General features: G+C 32.0%; 2 protein-coding genes across 2 annotated transcripts; one reads left to right on the top strand and one right to left on the bottom strand.

Annotated features, from left to right (window-relative positions):
• The first annotated feature begins 701 nt into the window (after positions 1-701).
• Positions 702-17613, top strand: LOC123695204. The gene is made up of 32 exons (XM_045640971.1): positions 702-723; positions 1645-2707; positions 2817-3057; positions 3125-3242; positions 3628-3882; positions 4262-4848; positions 5012-5166; positions 5516-5701; positions 5880-6003; positions 6212-6365; positions 8558-8781; positions 9166-9379; positions 9621-9817; positions 10012-10176; positions 10772-10978; positions 11153-11357; positions 11670-11856; positions 11988-12165; positions 12274-12495; positions 12582-12749; positions 12971-13069; positions 13149-13223; positions 13299-13402; positions 13529-13578; positions 13744-13942; positions 14046-14258; positions 14768-14909; positions 15129-15273; positions 15810-15988; positions 16196-16417; positions 16681-16764; positions 17452-17613. Exons 1-32 carry the CDS (start codon positions 702-704, stop codon positions 17611-17613), a joined length of 6546 nt encoding a protein of 2181 aa, XP_045496927.1.
• A 720-nt stretch (positions 17614-18333) lies between these two features.
• LOC123694786 (non-structural maintenance of chromosomes element 1 homolog) lies at positions 18334-20706 on the bottom strand. The gene is made up of 5 exons (XM_045640353.1): positions 20486-20706; positions 20096-20394; positions 19583-19741; positions 19114-19247; positions 18334-18558 (listed from the first exon to the last, which is right to left on the bottom strand). The coding sequence occupies exons 1-5, from the start codon at positions 20592-20594 to the stop codon at positions 18396-18398; spliced, it is 864 nt and encodes a 287-aa protein (XP_045496309.1). The 5' UTR covers positions 20595-20706; the 3' UTR covers positions 18334-18395.
• Between the last annotated feature and the right edge of the window lie 4840 nt (positions 20707-25546).

The following is a 25546-nucleotide window of genomic DNA, read 5'->3' as shown; positions in this document are numbered from 1 at the left end:
CATGAACACCATAACACGTAATTACATATATAAAAATTTCAATCTTTGGCATATTTGCATCACTATCAGTAGGTTAATAATAAAAATAAATCTGCAGTTAGTCCTTGAATTAAAAAAGTATCAACTTATTTAATTTTGGACTATAAATATGAATATCTCTATTTATACTTAAGCATTAAAGACGTAAACACATTTATCGAAATATTCTTCTAGGTAACTCAGTAATCATCACTTGAGCGTATCTAATTCTTTAAAATGTCGCCGTAAATTGAAAATCAATCAAATTAATAAAGTGTTGTTAATAACGTAACAAAATATAATCTCTTAGGAAAGCATTCGACACAGCCATGAAAAATTTAGAAAGGTATTGTTATTTAATCGAAAATCAAATGGTCTCAGTTAAACACTGTATAAACATTAAAGATGAAGAGCTCACTCTAAAAGCCTGCAGTAGTTAGCAATTGTAAAGTTAACCCACGCTGGCACTGACTGGCCTACGTAATTTTACTTTCAGATTTCGAACAAAGTCACTGCGAAAAGCCAATACCAATAAAATCGTTTTATGACAACATTTTTCACTATTACATTCTGGATTTCCATAAACGCAACATCATTATGCGACCTCGTGCCGCCTACGGCAACTCGCTCGGAGCTAATTATCTAAGCGTTTTAAAACTTGAATTTACGAAGATGGCAATAAAATGGTGCCGCAAATGTGTCCTGGTAAGCAAAAACCTCCAGTCCAGTGAATACTAAGAACAAACTTTCACTAATAGCTGTTATTGAGAAAAACGCTCGTGGACCTGACATGAGGTTGATGTAGCCTTGTCCGCTGAAATACCTAGTTCGTAATTTAAAACTAACTTTTCCTTGATGATGTAATTATTAAGCTATAATGATTGTTTGGTCCTTGTTGTTTCTAGTTTTTATAATCATGATACAAACAAAGTTACCTGTAATAACTTATTTGCATTATTGTATTGCATTCATATTTTATAATGTTGTTTTTTTTTACTTAATCGAGCTTACCTAAAGCTCGAATAAGTAAAAAAAAAACAACCTAGGTATATCTTTTGTACGTACGCCGTACATTACTTCCAACATTTAAAAAATCCCTTACATTTCATACTTTCACGATTGTTTTAACCGAATTATGACGAAAGAATTAAGAAACTGTAATTACGAACAATAAGAAATGAAAATAACATCTATTATTTTTTATGTTGGTTTATGTAGGTTGGAGTGCCGTGTGCACATCATGCGTCTTGTGTCCGGCAACCTACAATCTGAGAAAAACATGACATCATGTGTGCTGACTTTCGATGGCTTCGAAACTTTATTGTATGAAAATGGGCAGCGAATGTATACGGAGCGGAGCCTACCGGTATAGTTAATTCTATAGGACTAACCAACTAGATTTCTAACCCATGATTATGGTTACTACAGCTGTCAAAAATCATTATTCTTGCGACTATTAGGGTTTCATTACAAGAATATTTTTAAACAACATTTTGCACTTATAATGCGTAAGTATGGAGTGCTAGTCATTTACCTACATTTTGGCATTTGGCCATTACAAGTCAGAACATGTTCATACGTGTTTATAGCAGCAATAAGAAAATAATATATCTTTCTCTTAAATAGCTAATAGTGATAGTGGAAACGGATCAAGCCTAGACATTTACAAGTACAGACGTGGCAAGGAAAAACATGGAGTTTTTATGAATCCTCTTGTTATGGGACGATATTCTGAAGATGCATCTCAAAACATTTTAATTGAAGTCGATGAGCAGAAACGGCAAAGGAGATATGCCATTTTGCAAGAACCTAAATCAGATATGACTAGCAATCGATTACGTTATTTTCTTCTAATTTACTCCAACCCGATTTGGAATATTTTTATTCTATCCGTACTATTTATATCATACATGTTCGACACGTGTCTTTATACTTTTCATAAACCGACCGAGAGACCCTTTTGGATTGCAATGTTGTTAATTTGCCTTAACTTGATATTTACTCTTGACGTAAGCGTTATTTTCGGGTTGAAGTTTTTTCAACAATGGCGAAAAACTTTAAACTTAGTGGAACCTAGTACCGAAAGAGTCGTATTCGATATAATTTTAGCAATACCTTATCCTTGTGTTTATTTGATACAATCGGATTTTTTACCTTTTGAGTTTTACGCAATTTCTCCAATAATGGCAACCGTACGTATCTATAGGATTATAGAGTACTCGTATCTAAAATCATCACAGGCCGGTACTAATCAATGGACAACATTCCTAGCTCAATATTTAATCCTATTTTTACTGGCAGTGCACACGTGGACATGTGTATGGTTTCTGTTTTCGTATAGATCTTTTGATGTACACAAGATCCGTACATCTTGGGCAAGTGGAGCAGTATATCTTCCAACTGAAACTATTTTGGATTGGCATTTTGTATGCGTTTATTGGTCAGTCATGATTTTAACGACTAATTCCCTAGGAGATCTTTACCCAGTGTCGACTTTAGAAAGAATTACAGCTACGTTTGCGATTCTATTGGGTTTTTTTCTAACAACTATTGTTTTTGTTGGATCATTAACATCGCAATTTATTACAATAACTACCAGGCGTGCGAAGTACGTGCGCAAATTGAAAAAAATACAAAATCATCTACGACTGATAAATATGGATGCTGAAACTACAAAACGAGTTATAAGGTATGTTTATACATAATAAAACATTTAAATTGCAAATATTGTTTACTTTAAAACATTTGTGTTCTATCCAATCAAGATAGCTTGCAAACGAATTATTCCAATATTGTAGGTACTATGAAGATTTGTGGTATCAAAAATCAGGTGTATTCAAGCCAAAACTTCTGAAATTATTACCCGCTCCCTTGCTGATGGAAATTTGTTATGACCTCAATGCTGTACCCTTGTACAGTTCCCTTATATTTCGGAAACTACCAGAACCTTTCTTGAGGAGACTTTCTTTGGCAATGTCACATCAATTCTACCTACCTGGTGATATTGTCTACAATCACAACCAAAATAAAAGCTTCATGGTAAATTAAATTAACTTAATACGTTCGATTTTAAAAAATAAATAATTAATATTAACTTATCCTTTAGATTTGCATAACGAATGGAGTTCTGGAATTACTATCGGATGAGGACGATGAAAGCCCCATGATTTCATTTGCCAAGGGAACATGTATAGGAGAAATTTCATTAGTTTTCAATATCCCAGGTCAATTAATTAATATATATCTATACTAATATTGAAGAGAGAAAGATTTGTACCTATCTGTTTTTGTATGTAAAAATTAAATCCAAAAACCACTCTATCGAATTTAAAATTCTTCGACGTTAGAAAAAAAAACAATTTTTTTTTTTTATTTTACAGTCTGCACTCTGTACGAAGAACAAAATAAATTAAATATCAGGAAGTATACCTTCTTCAAAGTAAATTAATTATCAGTATACCTTCATACTGACCATTTTCTTAGACTTGTCAAAATGTCCCCCTACTAGGAAAAAAAATGATTTTATAACCATAAACAACTTAGCTTTTTACAAGCTATATTATTAAGTACTAAAAGTATAACGGAGACATTTCCTTCCTTTTCTTACAGCAAGATGCACCGTTAAGGCAGCGACGTATGTAGAGTGCCAAGTACTTAATCACACTGATTTCATCAGAATCATGATTACATATCCAGATTTGATATTACAAATTCGAAGCGAAATTTGTGAACGAATTAACAGAAGTCATTCTAGGAAACAAAGGCAGTGTTCCAATACTGCTTTAAGTTTAAATGTATACGCATCGAAAGATTTGAAGAAGAGCAGCATTAAATGTTTGAAAGATAAGTTGAGATACATGCAAGGTAAGTTTTTTTGGGAATGCTCAATCCAAACGCAATTTATGGTTCATATTAGATATAAAAATAAACAGAAATATGTTTGAGTTGTACTAATGTGTAAAATTAATTGGAAAACTTAATATTTAAGTACCTATAAAATAGTTGTAATGTATAAGTAGACAAAGAAAAATGAGGTACCTAGCAAATAAAAATCGGTATCAAATATAATATAAATAAGATAAAAAGGAATTAATAACAACAAATTACAGAATCAATTATTAGCAATCAATATTAAATATTGATTTAATATACAATGCTATTGGGTGTGCTTGGAAAATTACAAACATTACTCATGTTATTGAAACTTTAAACAACGATAGCGTTTATGACTCGACATTTGCAGGTTTTACAGAAATAAATAGTCTCCAAGACGGTGACGAGCTTGACGAGAACTGTTTAGACCTCTATATTCTTTCTGAACATGTAAAAAAACGAACGTCACGATTCACCTGTGTCGGTGCTAAATTTCCTTGGATATTGGAAGCAGACTGTCATCTTGTAAAATATTGGCAATTATACATGCTTTTCATAGTATTCTACATTTGCCTCGTCTACCCATTCTTCATTGGATTTAAAAGAGAATTTCCATCTGGCATGTTTTTTTACACCGAGATATGTATAACGATATCATTGATGTTAAATGTAATCATGTCAGTCGTGACTGCAGTAAAAACTAAGAAAAAATACATAAAAAACTTTGTTTCGATATTGAATTACCGTATGAATACACTCGGGTTCTACATGGATTTAGTTGCGTTGATACCTTTTGAATTCGTTGTCATGATACATTCGACTGTTGGATACATGGACACTTACAGAAATCATTTATTTTACTTGTGTAAAGGCATCAAACTGTGTCTCGTTTGGAGAATATCAAGTTTCTTTGAAGAGCTGGAGAAAAAAGTGTCGACTAATTCAATTATTGTTAAGGTATTAATCGTTAAGTTAAAATCCTTGATATAAAAAAAAAAAACACGCGCCATGTTTATTTTTGGAGTTTATTGCTTCTTCAATTTGCTTATAATATCTCAAATGTTTCATAAAGATAAACAAAAAGTTGCTGTAAATATTATTGTTATCACTACGTTTTCAGATTGCAAAATATTGTGTCTACATCGGTTTGTTATGCTATTGGTCGGGGGTAATCTTGTATATGGAATCTTGCTTCGTGAATAGATGCTCGCAACATTCGTGGTTCGCTAGGGCTTTGATTTGGGAAGATCAAAGAAGTGGCGTAACGTCTACCAAGTATGCGTTCTGAAATTTCACATGTTGTTCTAGCAATTCAATTTGCGAGATTGGATATTATAAAAACAATTTAATAAAAACTTGATTCAATATTTGCTTTTGGGAAATTAATTGGGGGTATTTAAAATTTGAATTTTAAAGCAGACAATTTCTTTAATCTATACCGATATCTATTGTTACACAAACTTTCGTTTTCGCATCCCATATTTTAATGTTAAATATTTATATAAGTACAATGGCAATTATGGCAAATTAAATCAAGACATTTAGAGATATCAGAAATTTAATGATGAATTAAATAATTAAGTATTACTAAATTATATTTAATAAGTTCCATGTTTTGTTTCAGAACCAAATATCACGTTCTTACGTCAATTTATTTCGCAACTACCATTATTTTGTCTGTTGGTTATGGAGATTTCACACCCGGAGACGAACACGATATGGGCTTTGTTGCATTTCTAAGTCTCTTTGGAGTATTGTTGACTGGATATTGTGTTTCCGAGTTTTCGGCGGTAGTCACACATTGGTCGAGGTAATAACCATATTGGCAATATCGTGGCATTAACCTTGGAAGTTTTTCGTTTTGACAGTGACAGTATTTTAAACAGAACGGTGTACGGTGTAGAAATTATTTCCTTGGTTTAATAAAACAAAGGAACAATACTTTTGCGGATCTTATTTAAATAAATGCAAATGATTTTTTTTTACAGAACGAAAACAGCGTTTTTAGAAGTGATTATCACAATTGACAGGTTTATGAAGGAAAATAATATGCATCAGGCAATAAAGTCGAGAATAATGGCATTTTATGAACTGCAGTGGCAATATAATTCGGTAAATATTATTATAAAATAAAAGTAAGGAAGAAGTAACTATAGCTTTCCATAAATTCCAAATTTTATCCAAGCTTTCCAAAAACACTTTTGCAAACATCTAATTTTTATACGCTTGTAGGTATAAAATGGACAAAATTTAAAAAAAAATGTCATTGTTCGCGGTAGTGTTTTCGAAGAATTTAATTATATCAAATTTTTTATCATAGGGAGTGGAATTAACAGACGAAAGCTGGTTAAAGAACACAGTAGTGCCTTCAGAGTTGAGAAAGAAAGTGCTTCATCAAGCGCGGTTCAAGACGCTAACTTCAATTAGATTCTTTCAAGTCAAAAATAAAGCTTACATTCATACGTTAACAGAAAGTTAGTATTTATGAATGGAAGATATATTTGTATTAGGTCTTTTACACATGAAGCGATCATTCTTGGTATGTTTTCTTAGAAATATTTTTTAAAGTCTAAGTAGTTTATTGACTTAGACTGTATACTGCGTATATTTTATAAATTAATTATGAATTAACTTTACTAAATTGTCTATTAAATTTTGACTGAATTATGTAAGAAGTTAACGTAAAGTATGTATACGTTTAAATTTTTGCCATGAATTGTATCTACTTAAAGACATTAAACAATAATACGATCATCCTCAAACCATAATAGTTTTAGCATCTATTTAGGTTTAAAGCATAAATCAAAGATTAATGACCAAATCTATCTTCGTTGCGTCGTGCGAAAGTCGTTTACGTTTCCTTTGTTGTAATGGAAATGTTTAGACACTGAGAACTGCATACAAAAAGGGCATTATTTCAAATGTCCAAGATGTGAACACTCAATGCGTATATCGCCTTGGCTAGGACAACCAATCATTGGGGTGTAACACGCTTCACACGCTCGACCTATTTGTGTCAATTATGCGCACGCCGCCAGCTAATTACCGACTGGTGTATGATTCAAAAACTAACGTTGAAAGCAAGATGTTTGCTGGTACTGATTTTATATTAATTAGAATAACAAAACGAGCTATGACAGCGTTGTCAGTTAGCCCATTCATTTATTTTTGTTGCAAACCGTGTAAGATTCTGTGAAGCAATTTCGAATGTGTCCCTCGCGTAAATGCACATCTGTCTCACTTATTTATTTTACTGTACGATTATTTGGATAATAAACAATATATATTTGTTGAACTCTCCATATTGCTACTTATACACTAGGAGGTAGCAACGTTGACAAGTGAGCATTTTAGTATAGTTGGTTCTTTGATATGCTGTTCCTCTTGCTATTTCGGTTACAGTCCGGGCTGTCTGGCTGGCCGCAGTGGTTGCGTTTAATAGTGCGCATCTTATCTGCACAGGAAAATATCCTTAATTTAAAGTCATTTTTTAACGCGTAATTTTTAATCGTTTGCCTTTAGATAGATCCATTAGACATACATTTTTTATTGCAAGACGTTTTTTTCGTTGTTAAATAGGTGCCAGACGCAATTTTTATTTCAAAATAATTAAAATATCATCGAAATAAGTGAAATTCCATCAACATGAGTCCCAGTGAAGGATAAGTAATCACTGTGTTACTTATACTATATATAATATTCATTTTACTATTTACAGTTTTATTGCAACAATCTACCATATCGCCTCCTTTTTCCCAACGAACCTCAAATAGGACGTTAATGTAAACTTGATAAAAACCAAATATCATCAAGAAATTAAAGACTTTTTAACGGATTTTAAACGCGATTTATTCATTGTATTATTTTCCCAAGTCTTTAATTTCAAAATGTATAATACTCGCGTAAAATCAAGCACTAGAAAATACAAATATCATCAAATTCATATTTATACCCAAAAGTGTAATAAATATGAAACCATCTATTAAAAATATTAGTTTACTAATTATTCAATATAAGTATTAAAAAAGGATAATATAATATAAATAATAAAGTTATTACTTACCTTTTAAGCGGACTCATGTTGATGTAATTTCACTTATTTCGATGACATTTTAGTTATTTTGAAATAAAAATTGCGTATGGCACCTATTTTACAACGAAAGAAACGTCTTGCAATAAAAAAATTGTCTGATGGATCTATCTAAAGGCAAAAGATTAAAAATTACGCGTTAAAAATGACTTTAAATTAAGGATATTTTCCTGTGCAGATAAGATGCGCACTAATAAACGCAACCACTGCGGCCAGCCAGACAGCCCGGACTCTAACCGAAATAGCAAGAGAAACAGTATATAAAAAACCCAACTATACTAAAATGACTTTTTTTTTAACGTTGCTAGCTCCCGTACTATTAGAAACTACTGCAACTAGGAAACATAAGTACATAATCATTTTCTTGGAATAGGCTGGATACGTCCTACCTAGATGGTTATTTATCTTACTACGCTTGCTTTAAATAATGAGGACTAAATGTAATTATATACGTATTTTACGTGCAAGATTATCTCAATATCCTTACTCTAACAATCATACATAGATTCATGACTTCACGATTTCCTAACATTTTCTTACAATCACTATAAAAGCGTTTAAATCTTTGTTCTCTAGGTGCAAGGGACATAATACTGCCGCCGGGTGAAATAGTGTACTACGGAGGTACAGTTACGCGGGAGCTGTATATAATCGAAAGCGGTTACTGTCTCGTCACATCTAAGGAGATGCGAGAAACAAGGAGAGAGCGTGTCATTGGCCCGGGGAACCATCTGGGCCTGCTGGTACTGTTGTACGGCGTTCCCGCTGTTAGCACTGTGATCACTTTAACACATTGCAAAGTAAGCATTGTATAGCTTAAAGCTATTGTTTATACTTCACACAATATTTTAAAAGCGTTTAATTTTTTTTTATTTTTTTTTTATTACTTGACGTACCGCGATTGTGTATGATCAATATAATATACGCATGAATGATGTTTATCACACTTTGAGAAGTTAAAAATTATTGGCATGTTTATGTATTTTACGATGCCAATTTTATACTTTTGAAATGAATGACTATTAAAATAGATTTAAATATACATAATATCACGTTTAAGTTCAATCTATATGGTTGAAATGAACCTATACTAGGAATAGTATACGAAAGTGGTGTTCAGTAAACACCGTGTGACCTACCAATTTTACAGTTAAGCAATTAACATTACCCGGTTAAAATTTCAGCTTATTAGCATCAGTCACTTCGCGTATACATCAGCGCTTAACTTATTCCCTGACATGAAAGAACATGAAGGTTTATTAACCCCTGAAGAACTTCTAAGTATTGAACAGCAAGCGAAGTCGCAAAATACCGAAGCCTACTTGAAGCATTATAACATACTAATTGGAAAAAGGCTCACTAGCAGAATAACTAGTGTCTTACATGACTTTTTTAATGGTGAGTTAGGTAGTTATTAGAATTTTTAATACCAAGACATAAAATAAGTCTGATATGATACCTATTAGACATTAACGATTTTGCTGAGATCTTTTCAGCTCCTCCGTATATGTATGTGTGCTTTTTGAATTGTATATCGTAGCTTATGTAATTTTCCAAGAAAATAACTATTCTGTAACATTCTTCAAATACTATTAATTAGTATACTTACTTACTTTAAAAAATATGTAAATTATTTCAGATTCGTTTATAAATGTCAAAGAATATTATAAAAAACGCGATGAAAGTTATTGCAAATCGTTTCAACAGTTTGACATTTTGAATAATATATCTCCGTACTTGTTAATGCCGATTGTAATTAAGCCTGATGGTATTTTTCTTAAAGTATGGGCTTTTGTAAGAGTCATAACGGCCTACCTTCTATGTTTACTAATTCCAGTAAGTTTTATATTTTTATGATCATTATTGTTACCAACAGTTGGTTATGGAATATTATTCGTATAATCGCATTATTGTCTTGTAATACTTACACAAGCACAATTTAAGTTTTCGTTATTAGACATCTTCCTATATTGTTAAACTTTTACAAATTAGTAGCTACTCGAATATTTCTCACTGCTTCCCTTTTCTAGATAGTTGTATCAATGGCCCCAACTTGTGGCAACTTCAATATAACAATAGTGGTACTGGAAACCATTTGTTACATTGATATCTACCTAATGCTTCATGTAGCTTACTACGGCTCAAAGAATCAACTAATCTACCACCCTTATTTGACTGCGAAAAATTATTTATGTGTACGTATTATTTTAATATTTTATATCTCTGAGAAAGCTGCTGAATATAAACATTTTTGATAAAACTCCATATAATGATAGTATTCAAATCTTGTCGTATAGTAGAAGGGACAGAATATTATACGCTTGAAAATAATTAATAATCCATACTAATATTATAAATGCGAAAGTAACTCTGTCTGTCTGTCTGTTACTCAATCACGCCTAAACTACTGAACCAATTTTCACGAAATTTGGTATGGAGATATTTTGATACCCGAGAAAGGACATAGGCTACTTTTTATCCCGGGAAAATGACGCAATCCCGGAAATCCCACGGGAACGGGAACTATGCGGGTATTTTTTCTTTGACTGCGCGGGCGAAGCCGCGGGCGGAAACCTAGTAGAAAATAAAGGAAATTGGTTTGCTTTATAGGCACTACTTTTCACAATAATTAATAATTTTTTGTCCTTTTCAGTGACGCTGATCAATTCCGATATGTTCCGATATGTTTTTTGTTTACGAATTTAGTGTTCCGAATCATATATTTTGTCAAACACATATTTTGTTGTTTTTACAAACGGAATATTTGCAGTAACGTTCACAATTTTTCAGAAATCATTCGTGATTGACATTTTGACTTGCTTTCCATGGTATTTGCTTTGGAAGCTATTTATCCCGAAACACAATGAAATGCATACTGAAGAAGATCACGCACTGAATCCCCATCTATATCACTGTATTCTGAGGATGATTAACATTTTGCAAATTTATAAACTTTATGTAGTTTTTTGGGCAGAATCAATTGGCGCTTTAAAGCGGGTAACTATCTGCTGTTTTTTTATAATTTACGAATTGGGGACATAGCCGATATATTTTCTTTTATTTTATAATATGATGATTTGAATGTTTACACAAAGAGGAACGACATTATATTCCGTTCCGGATATTTTTTTTCTACTTCGTTGATTTCATTTTATCTATCTATATTTTCAGGCTTATCTTATGAGCGTGGTTCAGTTTCTTCTATTGACGTTATTCTTTCTGAATCTCTTCGCTTCCATCCTCATAACAATGTCCTGTCGATTTATAGTCGCTTACGACCAAGAAGACTTTATTAGGCGTTTGAATAACCATACAGTTACAGGACCTTTCATGGACACAGTTTTTAATCCTGGGGGAAATATGGTTTGTCAATTAGGTAATCATTATGTAAACGAAACTATCGATGTTCATTGGAATGTAATTATGCCTACTGATACTTCTTACGTTGAAATTAATGAGTGGGTATTGAAAGACGGATTTATTTATATAAAATATACAAATTACACGACACAAAAATTTATCAACAGGTAGTAATTATCAGCAGTAAAAAAGTCAGAACTTTTTATAACATTGATCACGAAAGTAATCGATTCGAATGTGGTTGTATTAAATAATTATTTTGACTTACAGTACTTACAACAGTAATAATCATTTTTTTAAAGTGATCAAAATATTGAATCATTTAAAGGTTCTTGGATAGACAGCGCAAAGATTTTCAAAGACAAATACCTAACGCCGACCAAAGTATACCTCTTGAGTTACTATTGGTCGGCCACAAGTTTCACCGGCGCCGGCTTCGGTGACATCACTGCTCAAGATACCGCCCACATGGTCCTGTCCATTTGCATCAACGTACATGGCGTTTTGTTTTTCGGGTGGGTTGATTTTATTATCTGCCACTTCTTGTTTCTCCTTTATTGGACATAGCATACGACGGCTGTCTCCATAATATAGCATTAATATTCACAAATCTGTTTATATTCATTTTTATTTATAACTCTTTCAGATACGTTTACGCCCGCATAGCCTCTTTAAAAGCAATGGCTGATCAAGTTATAACAAAATTTCAAGAGGATCTCAAGCATTTAGATTTATTTCTTAACAGAGAAAAGGTTCCATTTGTCTTGAAAAAAACGATCATTGACTATTGGAAATATCAATGGAAAAGGACAGGCGGTTGGTCGGTATGTCAAAATGTAATATAAGCTTAATATGCGGCGACATTAACAACCGGTATCATTTCGGCAATTACAACGAAAAAAACTTATGTGTAACTCGTTATCCTTATTTAGCATCAAAAAATATTGGGTAAACTGCATGCCAACTTAAATGAAGACGCAGTTTTATACATGTATGAAAAGACGCTGCGTGAAATACCGTTATTTGAAGATGTCGAGTATTCATTCTTCAGAGCTTTCGCAAAGAAACTTAAGGAGCGGTATTTCCAAAAAGGATACATGATAATCAGATCTAATGAGGTCATCAGAAATATGTACATCATTTATCGCGGCAAGGTAACAAACTAAAATACATACTTTGTGCAGCGGCGGCATAATTATAGTAATGCGTTCTGCTTGACATTTTTATTTTGTATAAACAGGTAGACATAATAACAGACGATAATGAGGTGGAAGCCTGTATGGGTCCTGGTGGTATATTTGGCAATATTCGAGGATTATCAAAATATTTAACCAAGTCAAATATACTAGCGTCAAGAAATTTAGATTTATTATATATCGAAGGACATGAATTTTTTACACTTCTAAAGGTTTGATAAATAAGAATTATTATCTATCTTTTTATGATTTATCTACCTATATCTTATATATCTATGTCATAATTCCCCTATATCCCATTGAGCCCCGAGCCGAGCGGCCACCACGGCGGCGACCACGACACAATAGATTTTCTATTGTGTCTGTGATTCCGGGGGCTGAGTTAATATTCCCCTTTTCATAAGACCATAACTTTACAACATTCCTTTTTCAGAGTTATCCTTCAGTATTAAGAAAAGTGAAATATTCCGTCGATTCTGCGCCTAAAGATTACGTTTTGCCAACAATGTTATCGGAGAGAACAAGTTTGGAAGTAAGTTAACCGCCTACATCCATATGAAATACATTAATTGCGCAAGACATATCGCAAATTATTTCTATATTCGTTTCAGCTTGAGTCGTATCCGTTGACGTATGAGGCGGATGAAGACGAGGATGATGAAATAGAACCGAATATATTTTTAGAAGTAAACTACTTACTTATTAATGTTTGTACATATAGTAGGATCAGTTACGTACAATTAGATCTCATATTTTGACAGAGTCCAGATAAAAGTATTGCTGAATCTCATGGTTCAAGATCGATAGCTTCCGGATACAATGCGGATTATATTTCAGCTATTACGTTAATACTTATGCCTCATAGGTAAGTGACGTATTCAGCTCATATTGTATCTGATTTTTCTTTGGACTCTCTTTTGTTATCGTCATCCGTTAGTAAAGACACAAATACACAATGAAATATATTCATGACTAAATTCTCTCTCCTAAGGTGGTTTCGAAGCAGTATAATTCCGGATAGTAAATGGGTTACATTCGTTGGTAAATTATAGTATTTTATTGGATATTTTTAAATACTGATGTAAACAATGTAATTAGTTATTACAAATTGCCAGTGCAATATCTATTAAGAATTTTATTACACATTAAAAGATTCGCTTTATTACGGAAATAAATTATGAAATAATTTAAAGTTTAAACTTTCAGATTATCTTATTCTAGCAATGGCGTATGCAGACTTCATGATTTTAGTTTATCAAATGGCGTTTTTATCAAACTCGTACTTTTTCTACATTTGCGTAGTGTTTGATGTAATATTTATTTACAAATCATTCCTTGATGTTCATAGCGGTTATATGAATAGATACGGCGAATATGTTTTGAATCCCAGAAAAGTAAGACACATGTAAGTAGCTATGTTTACACTGCCGTTACATTTTATTTATGTTCGAGTTATTAATACATATATGCTTTTATAATACATAATGTATTAAACATTTAATTTTAAGGTATTTTTCCAAGATATATCTCCGTCGACGAGATTTTCTAGCCAACCTGCCTCTATCATATTTGGCATTTGCAATGAACCTTTCTCCGACGATGCAAAATGCTTTATTCTGCTACCTCAGGACACCACAGCTCTTCCGAATAACGTATTTGTTCACTTATCGTCAACATAGAAAAATAAATGTTGGATCGGCCAATTTATTATTAAAACTTGCGTGAGTGTACCCCTTATTTACAGATAGAAATAAAAATATTGACAAATAAGACCTGCCCACACGGCGATACGAATCGCTTTCGGTTGAGTCACATTATGCAAATACATATAAGGCACAAGTAAATTAAATAAGTATTACAAAAGTACTATAACTAATCGTGCGCAATAGCTTCAGTACTGATTGGAATGAATAAAGTAGGTGTAGCTATTATAAAAAGATACCTATTAAATATCTACTTACCTATTTTGAAACATAAGTTAAGTATCGGTTGTATTGATTGAATACAACCGATAATAAAAAAGAAGTTAGACCTTTGTTAAAAAAATTATCTCGTTTAGAAATGTTACGCGAAGTTGTTGTTTCACAGGAGAATTAAATTTCCTAGCGTTCTTAGCACAAATCATAGACTTTACCTATCTACTAATAGATATATGTATATATATCCATCAAGGTACATACTATCGACGCAATCTTTTCCCATCGCAATTTACATAACATTTTCCTGCTAGGACAATCGCTATATGGGCATCGATACTATCTCACATAAACGCGTGTTTGTTTTTCAAATTGTCTTGCCTCACACCTGTCCACTGCACGTCCGCTAACTGGATGTCGAAGCCTGAATTAAATCTACGTGCTAAATATGCAGAGGTAAATCGATTTCGCAAGTTATAGATCTACCATCATTCAAAAAATAAGTTAACTTTGACATCGTATCGACATCGACATTCGTATCGAAAATTTTATAGCTCATAATATTGCAAGAATCAATTGCAAATATCCTACTCAGTACATGAAGATAGGTGCTTTAATAGCGAATTTCACAATGTAAAGGAACTTATAAACTAATCCATTTTATTGTTATTGCAGAAAAACTTTTTCCCTCTCTACGTAGCTTCACTATGGTACATAATAAATTTGCTTACAATCACTGGCACCGGAGACGTGTCCTCCCAAAATGATTTCGAAGTCATCGAGACCGTCATTATAACCATTGTTATAAAGTTCTGCACAGGTTAAGGTTTTTCAGTTCTTCAATTAAATTCAAATGCAGATTTTAAAAATCAACTTTTACTCTTTGCGCTTTAGAATCGAACCTTCTCCTTTTTATTGAAGCTGTAGGCCATCTCTGAGATGGTTCAGTTGATTATTATTTATCTATGTCGTATTGAGGAGGAATGTGATCAGTGTTTATAATGAGATCAAGATATGGAATCACACGCAATACGATTACACAGCACCTTCGCTGCTTTATTTTTCTACTACTTCGTTACTGAGAATTTCTTCATCCATACTAATTCTCAGTAACGAAGTATTATCCATACTAATATTATAAATGCGAAAGTAACTCTGTCTGTCTGTCTGTTACTCAATCACGCCTTAACTACTGAACCAATTTGCATGATATTTGGTATAGAGATATTTTGATACCCGAGAAAGGACACTTTTTATTACGAAATATGTACCACGGGCGAAGCCGGGGCGGACCGCTAGTATTAAATAATTGTAACGCATGTATACATGTTATTGATACCTTTATAATTATTATAGGACTCCTGATATCCGAAATGTCAGCACTTATAACCGCACATTCGTCCTCCCGTATCGCTTATGATGAGGGCATAAACGAATTACGAGATGGTCTTAGAGATACCGATTTGAGTGACCATCAAATGAACAAAATGTGGGACTATGTCCGTGAACTGTGGAGCAGGCAACAAGGAAGACAGGTAATTAAAAGATCAATACTATACTATGTATTTTGGGGCACAATTAATATTTAGCTAGGTATATGTTTAACTTTTCATCCTCTAATGAGAATCAAAAACAAAGTAAACCACAACATAGCAAAATGGAAATAATCTCTTATGTATTTCGGACAAATAATATCGGTCTTTATGGGATAATTCTCAGTAATAATGACTAATATTTCTCAGATGCCGAAATTAGTCTCGAAGCTTCCATTCCGCCTACGCTGTCAAGTAATGCAAGCTGTTTATGGGAGCCACATTCGAGAATCCGTCATATTCAGTAAGACTGACGATGATTTCAAACGAATGCTGTGTATGTGGCTGAGGCACTGTGTATTCTTCCCTGGGAACTATATTGTCCAATGTGGAGATGCTGATCAGTGCATTTACTTTATACATAGGGGAGAGGTACTTTTCAATAGTATTCATGCAATCTTATTCCTTATCTGATTATGCTTAATTGGTACAGCTAAAATAATGTTATACATAATACTACCTGGACCCTATGATTAATACAAGGTTTCCGGGTAAAAAGTAGCCTACATGCGTTCTTATCAAGAGTTCCATAGACAGAACAACAGAATCTTAAACTATGCTTATATGATGCGATTACAGTTACATAAACTGGATAATGTTATATGCGTATTCTAAATAAATGGTTTTATTTTAAGGTTGAAGTGTTAACTGTACATCCAAATATGACTGAATCCATCTACGATATTCTTGGCCCCGAAGACAGTTTTGGTGTTGCTCAGGTATTATAATTTATATACTAAATTGCCTCTAATATTCCCCTTGATTGCGTTTAAGGGCAAATTCGGAAGGAAGGAATAAAGGAAAAAATATTTACTATTATTAATAAAAATGGTGATAGATATGATTTCCATTCCTAAGTAATTATGCTAAAAATCAATACAGCTAGTTAAACTAACATAACTGAAAAAAAAAATACTCTCTTTTCTTCATTTGATTTACTTGAATATTTAACCGACTTCAAAAAAAAAAAGGAGGAGGTTATCAATTCGGCCGGTATATATATATTTTTTTTTTTTTATGTATGTACACCGATTACTCCGAGGTTTCTGAACCGATTTACGTGATTCTTTTTTTGTTCGATGCGGGATGGTGTCGAATTGGTCCCATAAAAATTTTATTCGAATAGGCCCAGTAGTTTTTATTTTATGAGCATTTTTGTCTGTAGGTATTTGTGAATTTTGCAAGTGCAAGTTTGAAGTCGGTTGTTTTTAACGCAGTTATCACTTGTTTGGTTATTAATTCCTAATAAGCCATGAGTCTTACATTATCTTTTACTCACATAAGTTCAATATTCACTAACCCATTGAGCCCCCAGCGGCCCGATCGGTCCACGACACAATAGATTTTCTATTGTGTCTGTGATTCCGGGGGCTGAGTTACTAATTAACTGATACGCTACTTTTCAGGGCCTATTTGTTGGTGTTTCACATCATTTCTCTTTTCGAGCAAGAACTATCGTCGACATTGTCTATTTAAAATTAGACGAATGGAAGTATTTACTAGATTTCTATCCTAAATCTGCAAAATTAGTACAAAGAAAAGTAGAAAATGTATATCTAGCAATTTAATTTTATTTTAATATTTTATTATTTTAATGTTTAATTTTATTAAAATAATTTTCATTTAAACCTAATTTTGCATTTTTTGTTAAGCATTGACAATCTAGTTTTATGAATATACTAACTATGATATTATATTGTATTTACTATTTGCACTTTTATATAACATAGATATACATAGATATACATAATATGTTACATGTATTTGAATAAATACACACAAAAAAGAACCACTAAGCTACATAAAAATCTAAAATTACATAAGAACAAAAAACACACTAACTACACTACACACAAAAAACAATAATCAAACAATTTGTACTTTTCTAAATCACATGCAAGTTTGATTACTTGTAACCTATTTAGAACTACCTTTAAAATGTAACGCATGTAATGTCTATAGTCTATACATATTATAATGAAATCGTAAGGAAGTAGAAACTGTACATTTAATATTTTTTTAAAGAATATTTGGAGGTGATCTTCAATTGAAATCAAAGTCAAAATATATTTTAAAGAATTTTAGTCTTAAACATTCATAATGTATTTTAATCGAATTTACCATAATTAGATAGCATAATTTATCTCTGTATTTAAAAATTTAATACTCATAGATAAGTATGTAAAGAATAAAAGCACTCAAAAGCTTTTAACCTTTCTAAATAGTGTGTTACAATCTCAACAAAATTAAGTAATATCCGGCTTGGGAAAAATTAAATAAAAAATAAATATATATAAAGTAATGACTTTTAATCATAGAACCAAAAAACAAATTAACTACATACAAAATACTATTCATTATGCCTCTTACGTTTCCTTGTTATCCGCTGAGATATTTCCGGTATAATATCTTGGCTCGATATTTCTTGTGTCAATTCGTCCGATTTATCTGCAGCCTCTGTAGATACCTCAGCTTCATGTTCTGTTGATCTTTGGCTCTGGGTAAATCTGGAACTGGATAAAATAATGTTTTAGAAAAACCATATATGTACTTTAAGAGCCAGCGCGCACGAGCAACTTTGTCTCCGCAACTATTTTGTCTCTCCCATCAATTGTATGGGGAGTTGTGTCGCTACGTGCGCGCACTTTCATACTAGCCCATGGGTGGGAGAGACAAAATAGTTGCGGAGACAAAGTTGCTTGTGCGCGCTACCTCTTAAATTTAAAGCAACACGAAGAGAAAACATCAATAATATATAATTTTTTACAGAACATTTTTATAGCCAATTGATCAACATTCTTATTTTATGACTAAGCAACGGCTAGGCCTTTAATGAACAAATTCTGTCTGTTTTTTTACAAGCCTTAATTTACTTAGTTTATCTTGAACACATGAAATTATTGTTATTTTAACCAAACCTTGAATTAAATCGGTCCAGAATCATAATCTTAAAGCAGTTCAAAATCTTGCCTAAATTAGTCAATAACACACAAACATAAAGCAAAAAAAAAATGTGCCTTTTATAAATAAACAGAATTTTGAATCAATTTTTTTAAGTTTAACTATACCTCTGACAAACAAGCCTTTCCAAGTGCTCTGGACTGAAATCAATCTTACAGCATGGCCATTTTGACACTTTTTCTAGATATTTATTGAGGCAACGAGTGTGTACCGCTTTAGCACATCCTATACAGTTGTAACCCTGAAATTATAAACAACATATTCAAGAAAATTAATACAAATAAAACTATGTTCTAATGACTTGTGTTTAATTTTTTTTTTTTTTTTTGGTGGGAGGCTCACAGTAGAAAGAGTGAGTTCATTTTGAAAAAATAATGGATGTGATGAAGTGTAATTTCTAGGACATCGCATCGCATAACACAATATATTTTCAAATAAAATGTGTAGCAGGTCTGGATTATATTTTTTAGATAGTGGAAATAATTGTTTATGCATTGAAAGAAAAAGTGATTCTCAATTTTGAGTCTTAAATTGTTTTAAATTTTGTAATAGCTTTTATTATTTGTCAACACTTACTCTGAATACAATTTGCTTGCACAAGCAACATTCTTCAATAGTATCTGGCATATTCTCTCTGAAATAGCCTTCAAACTCATGAATAGTTCTCACGCCTAAAGCATAGTTGTTTTCTTCTTTATCAAGGTATCGCATGCGGCACCAAGTGTCTAGCAATTTCTGAAAACATAGTGTATATTTTCTTATATCTAGGTAAACAATCTATTGTAATACTACTAAAGCTGATAGGTTTACTTTATTGCATGTTTGAACATACTAATCTCAAAAACTACTGGTCTCGGAATTAAAAAAAAATATTTTCGTTGATGTGCTATTGAATAATGTGACTTTCAGGATAGAAAATGGAAAGGTTCATCAATCAGTTGCCAGCATGTAGGTACCTAGTTTGCATGTCATTCATTTCAATAATCTATCTAAACAATCATTCCTGCAATACATCTTAAAACGCATGTCATGTTGCATATCATCTAGGAACAACTAAATAACTTTTTATTTGAGAATGTGCATACTCACTTGTGCATCTGTCTTGGTGTAAGACGATTTCATACTTCCAACTAAATTAAGAGCATGTATTCCCGTAATTTGTCTTCCTTCAGTATTCATTATTTGTTCTAAAAGAATTCTAAAATACTCAAGTTCAGATTGAGAAAATAAGTTTTGCGATTTTGTGGCTTCATCATAGCCCAAAGATAAGAATATTATCACTTCTTCTGAAGTATATTCGTCATTTGTTATTTTAATAGATTGCTTCAAAGGCTTTATTTGTTCGTTTATCTGTTTAACTAAATCTGCGATAGAAAAAGTTTGATCGGCTGAAATATAAATAATTTATAATTAAAATTGAGACAGTAGAAATAGGCAAGAAATGTTCAAATGCAATTAAAATTACATTTTAATACAAACCATACAAATCCGTTAGAAGTTTTTCCGCTTCATTTAGTGATATCACTCCCAAACTAGCCACTGTTCTTAATAAATAACGATGAAGATCACCGTATTCTGTGGTTACCATTATTAAATTCCACTGTTTTTCTTATTTTGTTAACTTTTTTATCTCACTTGGGAGTTGGGATAAAATAAAATCCAGTAAAAAACCGGCGGCCGCGGCGTTCATAAAAAAAATATAGACATAAGACAGCTGTCACTTGTCAAATGTCAGCCATGAGTGATATCAACAAAGATAAATAATTTATCTTTGTAATTATTACAAGTACATACGTAGGTACCTAGTACCTAGGTAGGTATAGCGATTATATGACAGTAGTAATTAAAAAAAATTATCATATAAAAATAATATAACTAATATGGTTTCGATTTCCAGATATATATAAACATTATACTTGATTTCATTTTACCCACAAAAAAATTATACGATTAAATTATTGTAGTTATAGCGCCATCTATAATTTACCTCATAAATTTTCTAGAAAGTTGACCAACATGAAGTATGTAATTGTGTATGCAGGTACCGGAAGGTAGCGTTGTAATAAAATGAAACGTAAGATTAATATTAAAATACATATTATTATTTAGAATAATATTATTATTCTATTTTTTTTAAATAATACAATAATTGTACATCCATACTTATTATATTATATATTATTAATATTATAAATGCGAAAATAACTCTATCTGTCTGTCAGTTACTCAATCACGCCTAAACTCCTGAACCAATTTTCATGAAATTTGGTATGGAGAAATATCTATTAAAATTTAAAATATTAATACCCGAGAAAGGACAAGGGCTTATTATTATCCCGGAAAATGACGTAATCCCGGAAATCCCACGGGAACGGGAACTATGCGGGTTTTTCTTTGACTGCGCGGGCGAAGCCGCGGGCGGAAACCTAGTAATAGATATTATATGGAAGATGATATGCGTCACGGAGGTAAGTAGTAGACATTACTTAGTAACTATCCTATCCTATCCTACTAATATTATAAATGCTACTGTTATATAACTATTAAGTATATGTGATATGTTAAGGCTTAGAAATTTGGTTTGCCGAGGTTCCTCTGAACTCTCTAAAGCCTTGGGCGGCCACTGCTAACGTAAACTATGGAATAGCGGGATAAGAGCGGGATATTTCAACTCTTACCGTTTCTTGACCTGCAATGATATTAAATATTTACTTATGTATAACATAATCTATCTAGTATGTCTTCATAATATAAAAGTGCCATCATAATATACTAATGGATCTTACATTTCAAAGAGCATTTGATATTACATACCTACATAACTAGGTAGGTACCAAAATAGTAACGGAAGAAAGGTTTGGTGCTATTGTGCTTTTACCCTTTACATAAAAACTAGTCACAGTCTTGATAAATACATAACAACAAATAATAGCTACCTAGTAGGTAGGTACCTACCATCGAATCTCACGAAAAATCGATGTGTTCTGGGAAACTAATTTATGCTTAATTTGTCAAACTATTTAGTTTTAATAGTTTACTAAACAATATCAAAAGCTTAGCAACTAAATTAGGACTCCGATATTTTCTTTAAAAAGACTTTTCTAAACCACATTTTTCCGAATGTCACTGGCGATCGACTGCGGTGCTCAATTACACGGACCGTTTTAATTGCGATCGTGTTTGTGATAGCTTCTTTTCTTTTAAATTGTTGCTTTTTAACAATAATAATACGCCAACATCCAAAATTACAACTAATTTGAAATATTTACGATACTGATACTTTGGAGCCAGAGCAATACATATTATTATTTTATGTTGTAAAATGTAGGTTCTCTTGGATTTGAATGGTAACAATTATTTTTGTATTTATAGCTGTCTTGGTAGATTGTGTTGGTAGATAACCAACATAGAAACATACTCAAACACAAAATTGACTTTACAAAGTAAACTTTTGAATCGTCAAATTGTTTACTTTAACATCGGTTCGGAATCTCGGTTGAAACGAACTTATAATATCACTAACTTTTAAATGTCAACAAAGTTTTGTTATAAAGTAACTTTAGCCTCTACCAAAGCATTTCTAGGAAGTAACGCACAGACTAAAATATAGTGATAATTATATCCTAGGTATTTATCGTCAATGAATGGCTTTTTATTTATTTCATGATAATTCTTAAAACAATGGATAATAAAAACTTCAAAAGAAAAATATCCAGTTATTTTAATAAACTACTAGTTTAGTAGTAAATTATTAGATTTCATATGAAAGCTTCTTAACCTCTTTAAATTTGTTTTATACCTACGCAAGGTAGGTAAATACCTACCCGTTTTACTATAGCTATGTTAACTACAATAGTCTATCTAATATTGAAATTTTTTATTAAGATGCAACAACAGCTGCACACTGCCATAATATTGAAGTCTATAGTTTAATTTCATATAATCTAAAATTTTGCCCGCTTCCTACAAAATATAACCTAACTATAGTACATAGGTACCTATAGTGTATACGATAGCAAAATTGAACACACAACTTCTACACAAGTATGGTTCTATTGGGGACCTAATTACTGCTCCGTACCCTAATTGTTGCGTCCTGTGTCCCGAGCAAGGTTCTCTTATCAATTATAGGACTTTGACTCCGCACGACCGCATCCACCTATTTCAGGCGGCAAACTTTATATTATGAGTATATACAATGTAACTAATTTATCATCTAATTGGGAAGACTGCGGCATTTGTTCAGAACATAGATGCTGTATTATCGAATATATTTTCTACCTAATTCCTAAAAATGTACACACTTAATTACATACAGCTTATATAATATTACGTGATCTATCTCCAATTTCACTTCGTTACTGTTCACTTTACCAGAACTTGGAAAAAATGTGAACATTAATGTACTTACATCTTGGTAACTCACGGACCACGGTATCGCCTTACAAATAATTGAAAAATAAGTTCGTCGCGTTATACTCTCCATGGCTTCTCAAAACGTTGATAATAAATAAGTTGGGAAGGCAACTGGTAAAAGAAATTCAAGAGTCACAATAATGAATAAGGTTTTCCACTCCTGGAAAAGTTTCGTACCAAAATTAAAGAAAAGCTATGAACAACGCAGTTTTATGTAGTCTTGTAAAGTTTTTTCCGTCTGAACTTTTGAAAACCGTAGAATAAGAGCTGTAAAATAGACTCAAAATTTGTGTTTATTATTAGTTAAAATGGTTTGGAAATTAAATAATAATTAAAATATCTAGGCTAGTGTTAATATTTTGTAAAGAAATTAGCCAACTTTAAAACATATTTTTTACTGTTTAAAAGTTTCGCATAAGTAGTTTATTTTAAATTTTTTAATTACCTACGGTCTACTTTTCGGTTTATTATGGCATGAAAATAACAGTCATACTCCAATCAGTATACAAGTTAAGTAAATTTACAGACAAGGGCCCAATGGAAGTGAAATATTTATAAAAAGTTATTGTAGTTGAAGATTGTTTGTATTTTGTACAGTCAAGATTTTGAAAGCTTTACAACGGTTATTATTTTCATTACAAGATGTGTTCATAGTCTACAATATGAGTTGGTAATTTCATTAAATTCCCGTCTAAATTTCAGCATTTTATAGCCATACAAAGCGATATAAAGTACTTAGGTACCTCCAATGCTCCATTAAACCTAAAATAAGGAGCGCCCATTCATTACATTCTCAGGAATTAGCGTCGAAATATGAATATGGGAATAAATTCATTAGTTTTCAGTACCCACGCATGCTTTTAATAGAAGGCATAACTCGTTCCGTAAATTATCTAAGCTACGGAGCGCTTTCAAAACTTTTAATGGAGTCAATTTGGCTTCGCATTCAAAACACCTAACGTATGTGAGGCAGGTAAGCAGGATTTATACAAACATTAGTGCAAAATATTTCGTTGCTTAAACTCTAAAATAACAATTGAATTTATTTATGGCTCTTGATCAAAAGGTTTTTTTAGGACTATATTATCTCTTTAACATTTGTAATATGTATTTATATTCTTAAAAACAAATTAATTATTAATAATACCCCGATTTTTTCATTAGTTTATCTAAGGTAGAGTCGACTTAACATACATTTAGGGTTATAATTATATTTTGACTTAAATTATTATAGTTGCAATCAAGGTTGCAATAGTATATTATGTCTTCGTTGCAAAAAATCTAACCTAATGACAAAAAGCACTACGAAATTCAGAAGCAAAGCGCTACAGAGACAGTACCTGTCCACAAATAAAGAGGAATTTAAAATAAATGCACCTCTATTTATTCGAAAGTTACGCTTTCAAAGGATAGCAATAAAAAATGAGTGCGCGCGAAAAATATTTTCCGCGTGCCCTCTATGAAAACTATTCTGAACATGTGAATAGACTGGATGGAGCAACTGCATGTTTTAATCGAACTACAAAGAGAAGAAATAACCATGTACCGTGGGGAAGTTTGAAAGTGTGCCAAATTGTAGTTAAAGTTTACCGCTACCGCTAGATGATTACACTACGCCGCTTAAAAATCTTTTGAAAGGTAGTTTAGAAAACTTATTAAGTAAGGAGTTGGAAGCTTTTACGTCGACTGCAATTAGTTAATACTAGAATCGAAAGTTTAGCGGTTGATGTTTTTAAAATAAATGTAATTAGTAATTTTTTAAAGAGAGGAAGATGCAGATAGTTAGATTTAAGCTTAGATTGCTATCATAAATATTATTTTAAAATACTCAAATAACTGTTTTTTCTCTCAGTTTTCTTTTTTCATTTTTGTTCAAGTAAAAACTTGGGTACGTTAGAAGTTTTTAATTCTTAGTAATTTTTGTTTCTTGCCAATCCCAATTACCTGATAGTCGTATCAAAAAATTTACAAAAACTTAACAATTGGTATTTAAAAAAAATAGCATAATATCTTAAATAGTAGTAGTAGGTACTTGATAAAATGTAATATAATTTTTAATTGGGTAACTTTGTAATTGTAGATTTATGGTGAGTATGAATACTGATGAGGTATGTTCTAGCTATA

This window comes from Colias croceus, chromosome 10 (assembly GCF_905220415.1).
Source record: "Colias croceus chromosome 10, ilColCroc2.1".
In the NCBI taxonomy this organism is placed as follows: Eukaryota; Metazoa; Arthropoda; class Insecta; order Lepidoptera; family Pieridae; genus Colias; species Colias croceus.
This window is presented reverse-complemented; position numbering and strand designations above follow the sequence as displayed.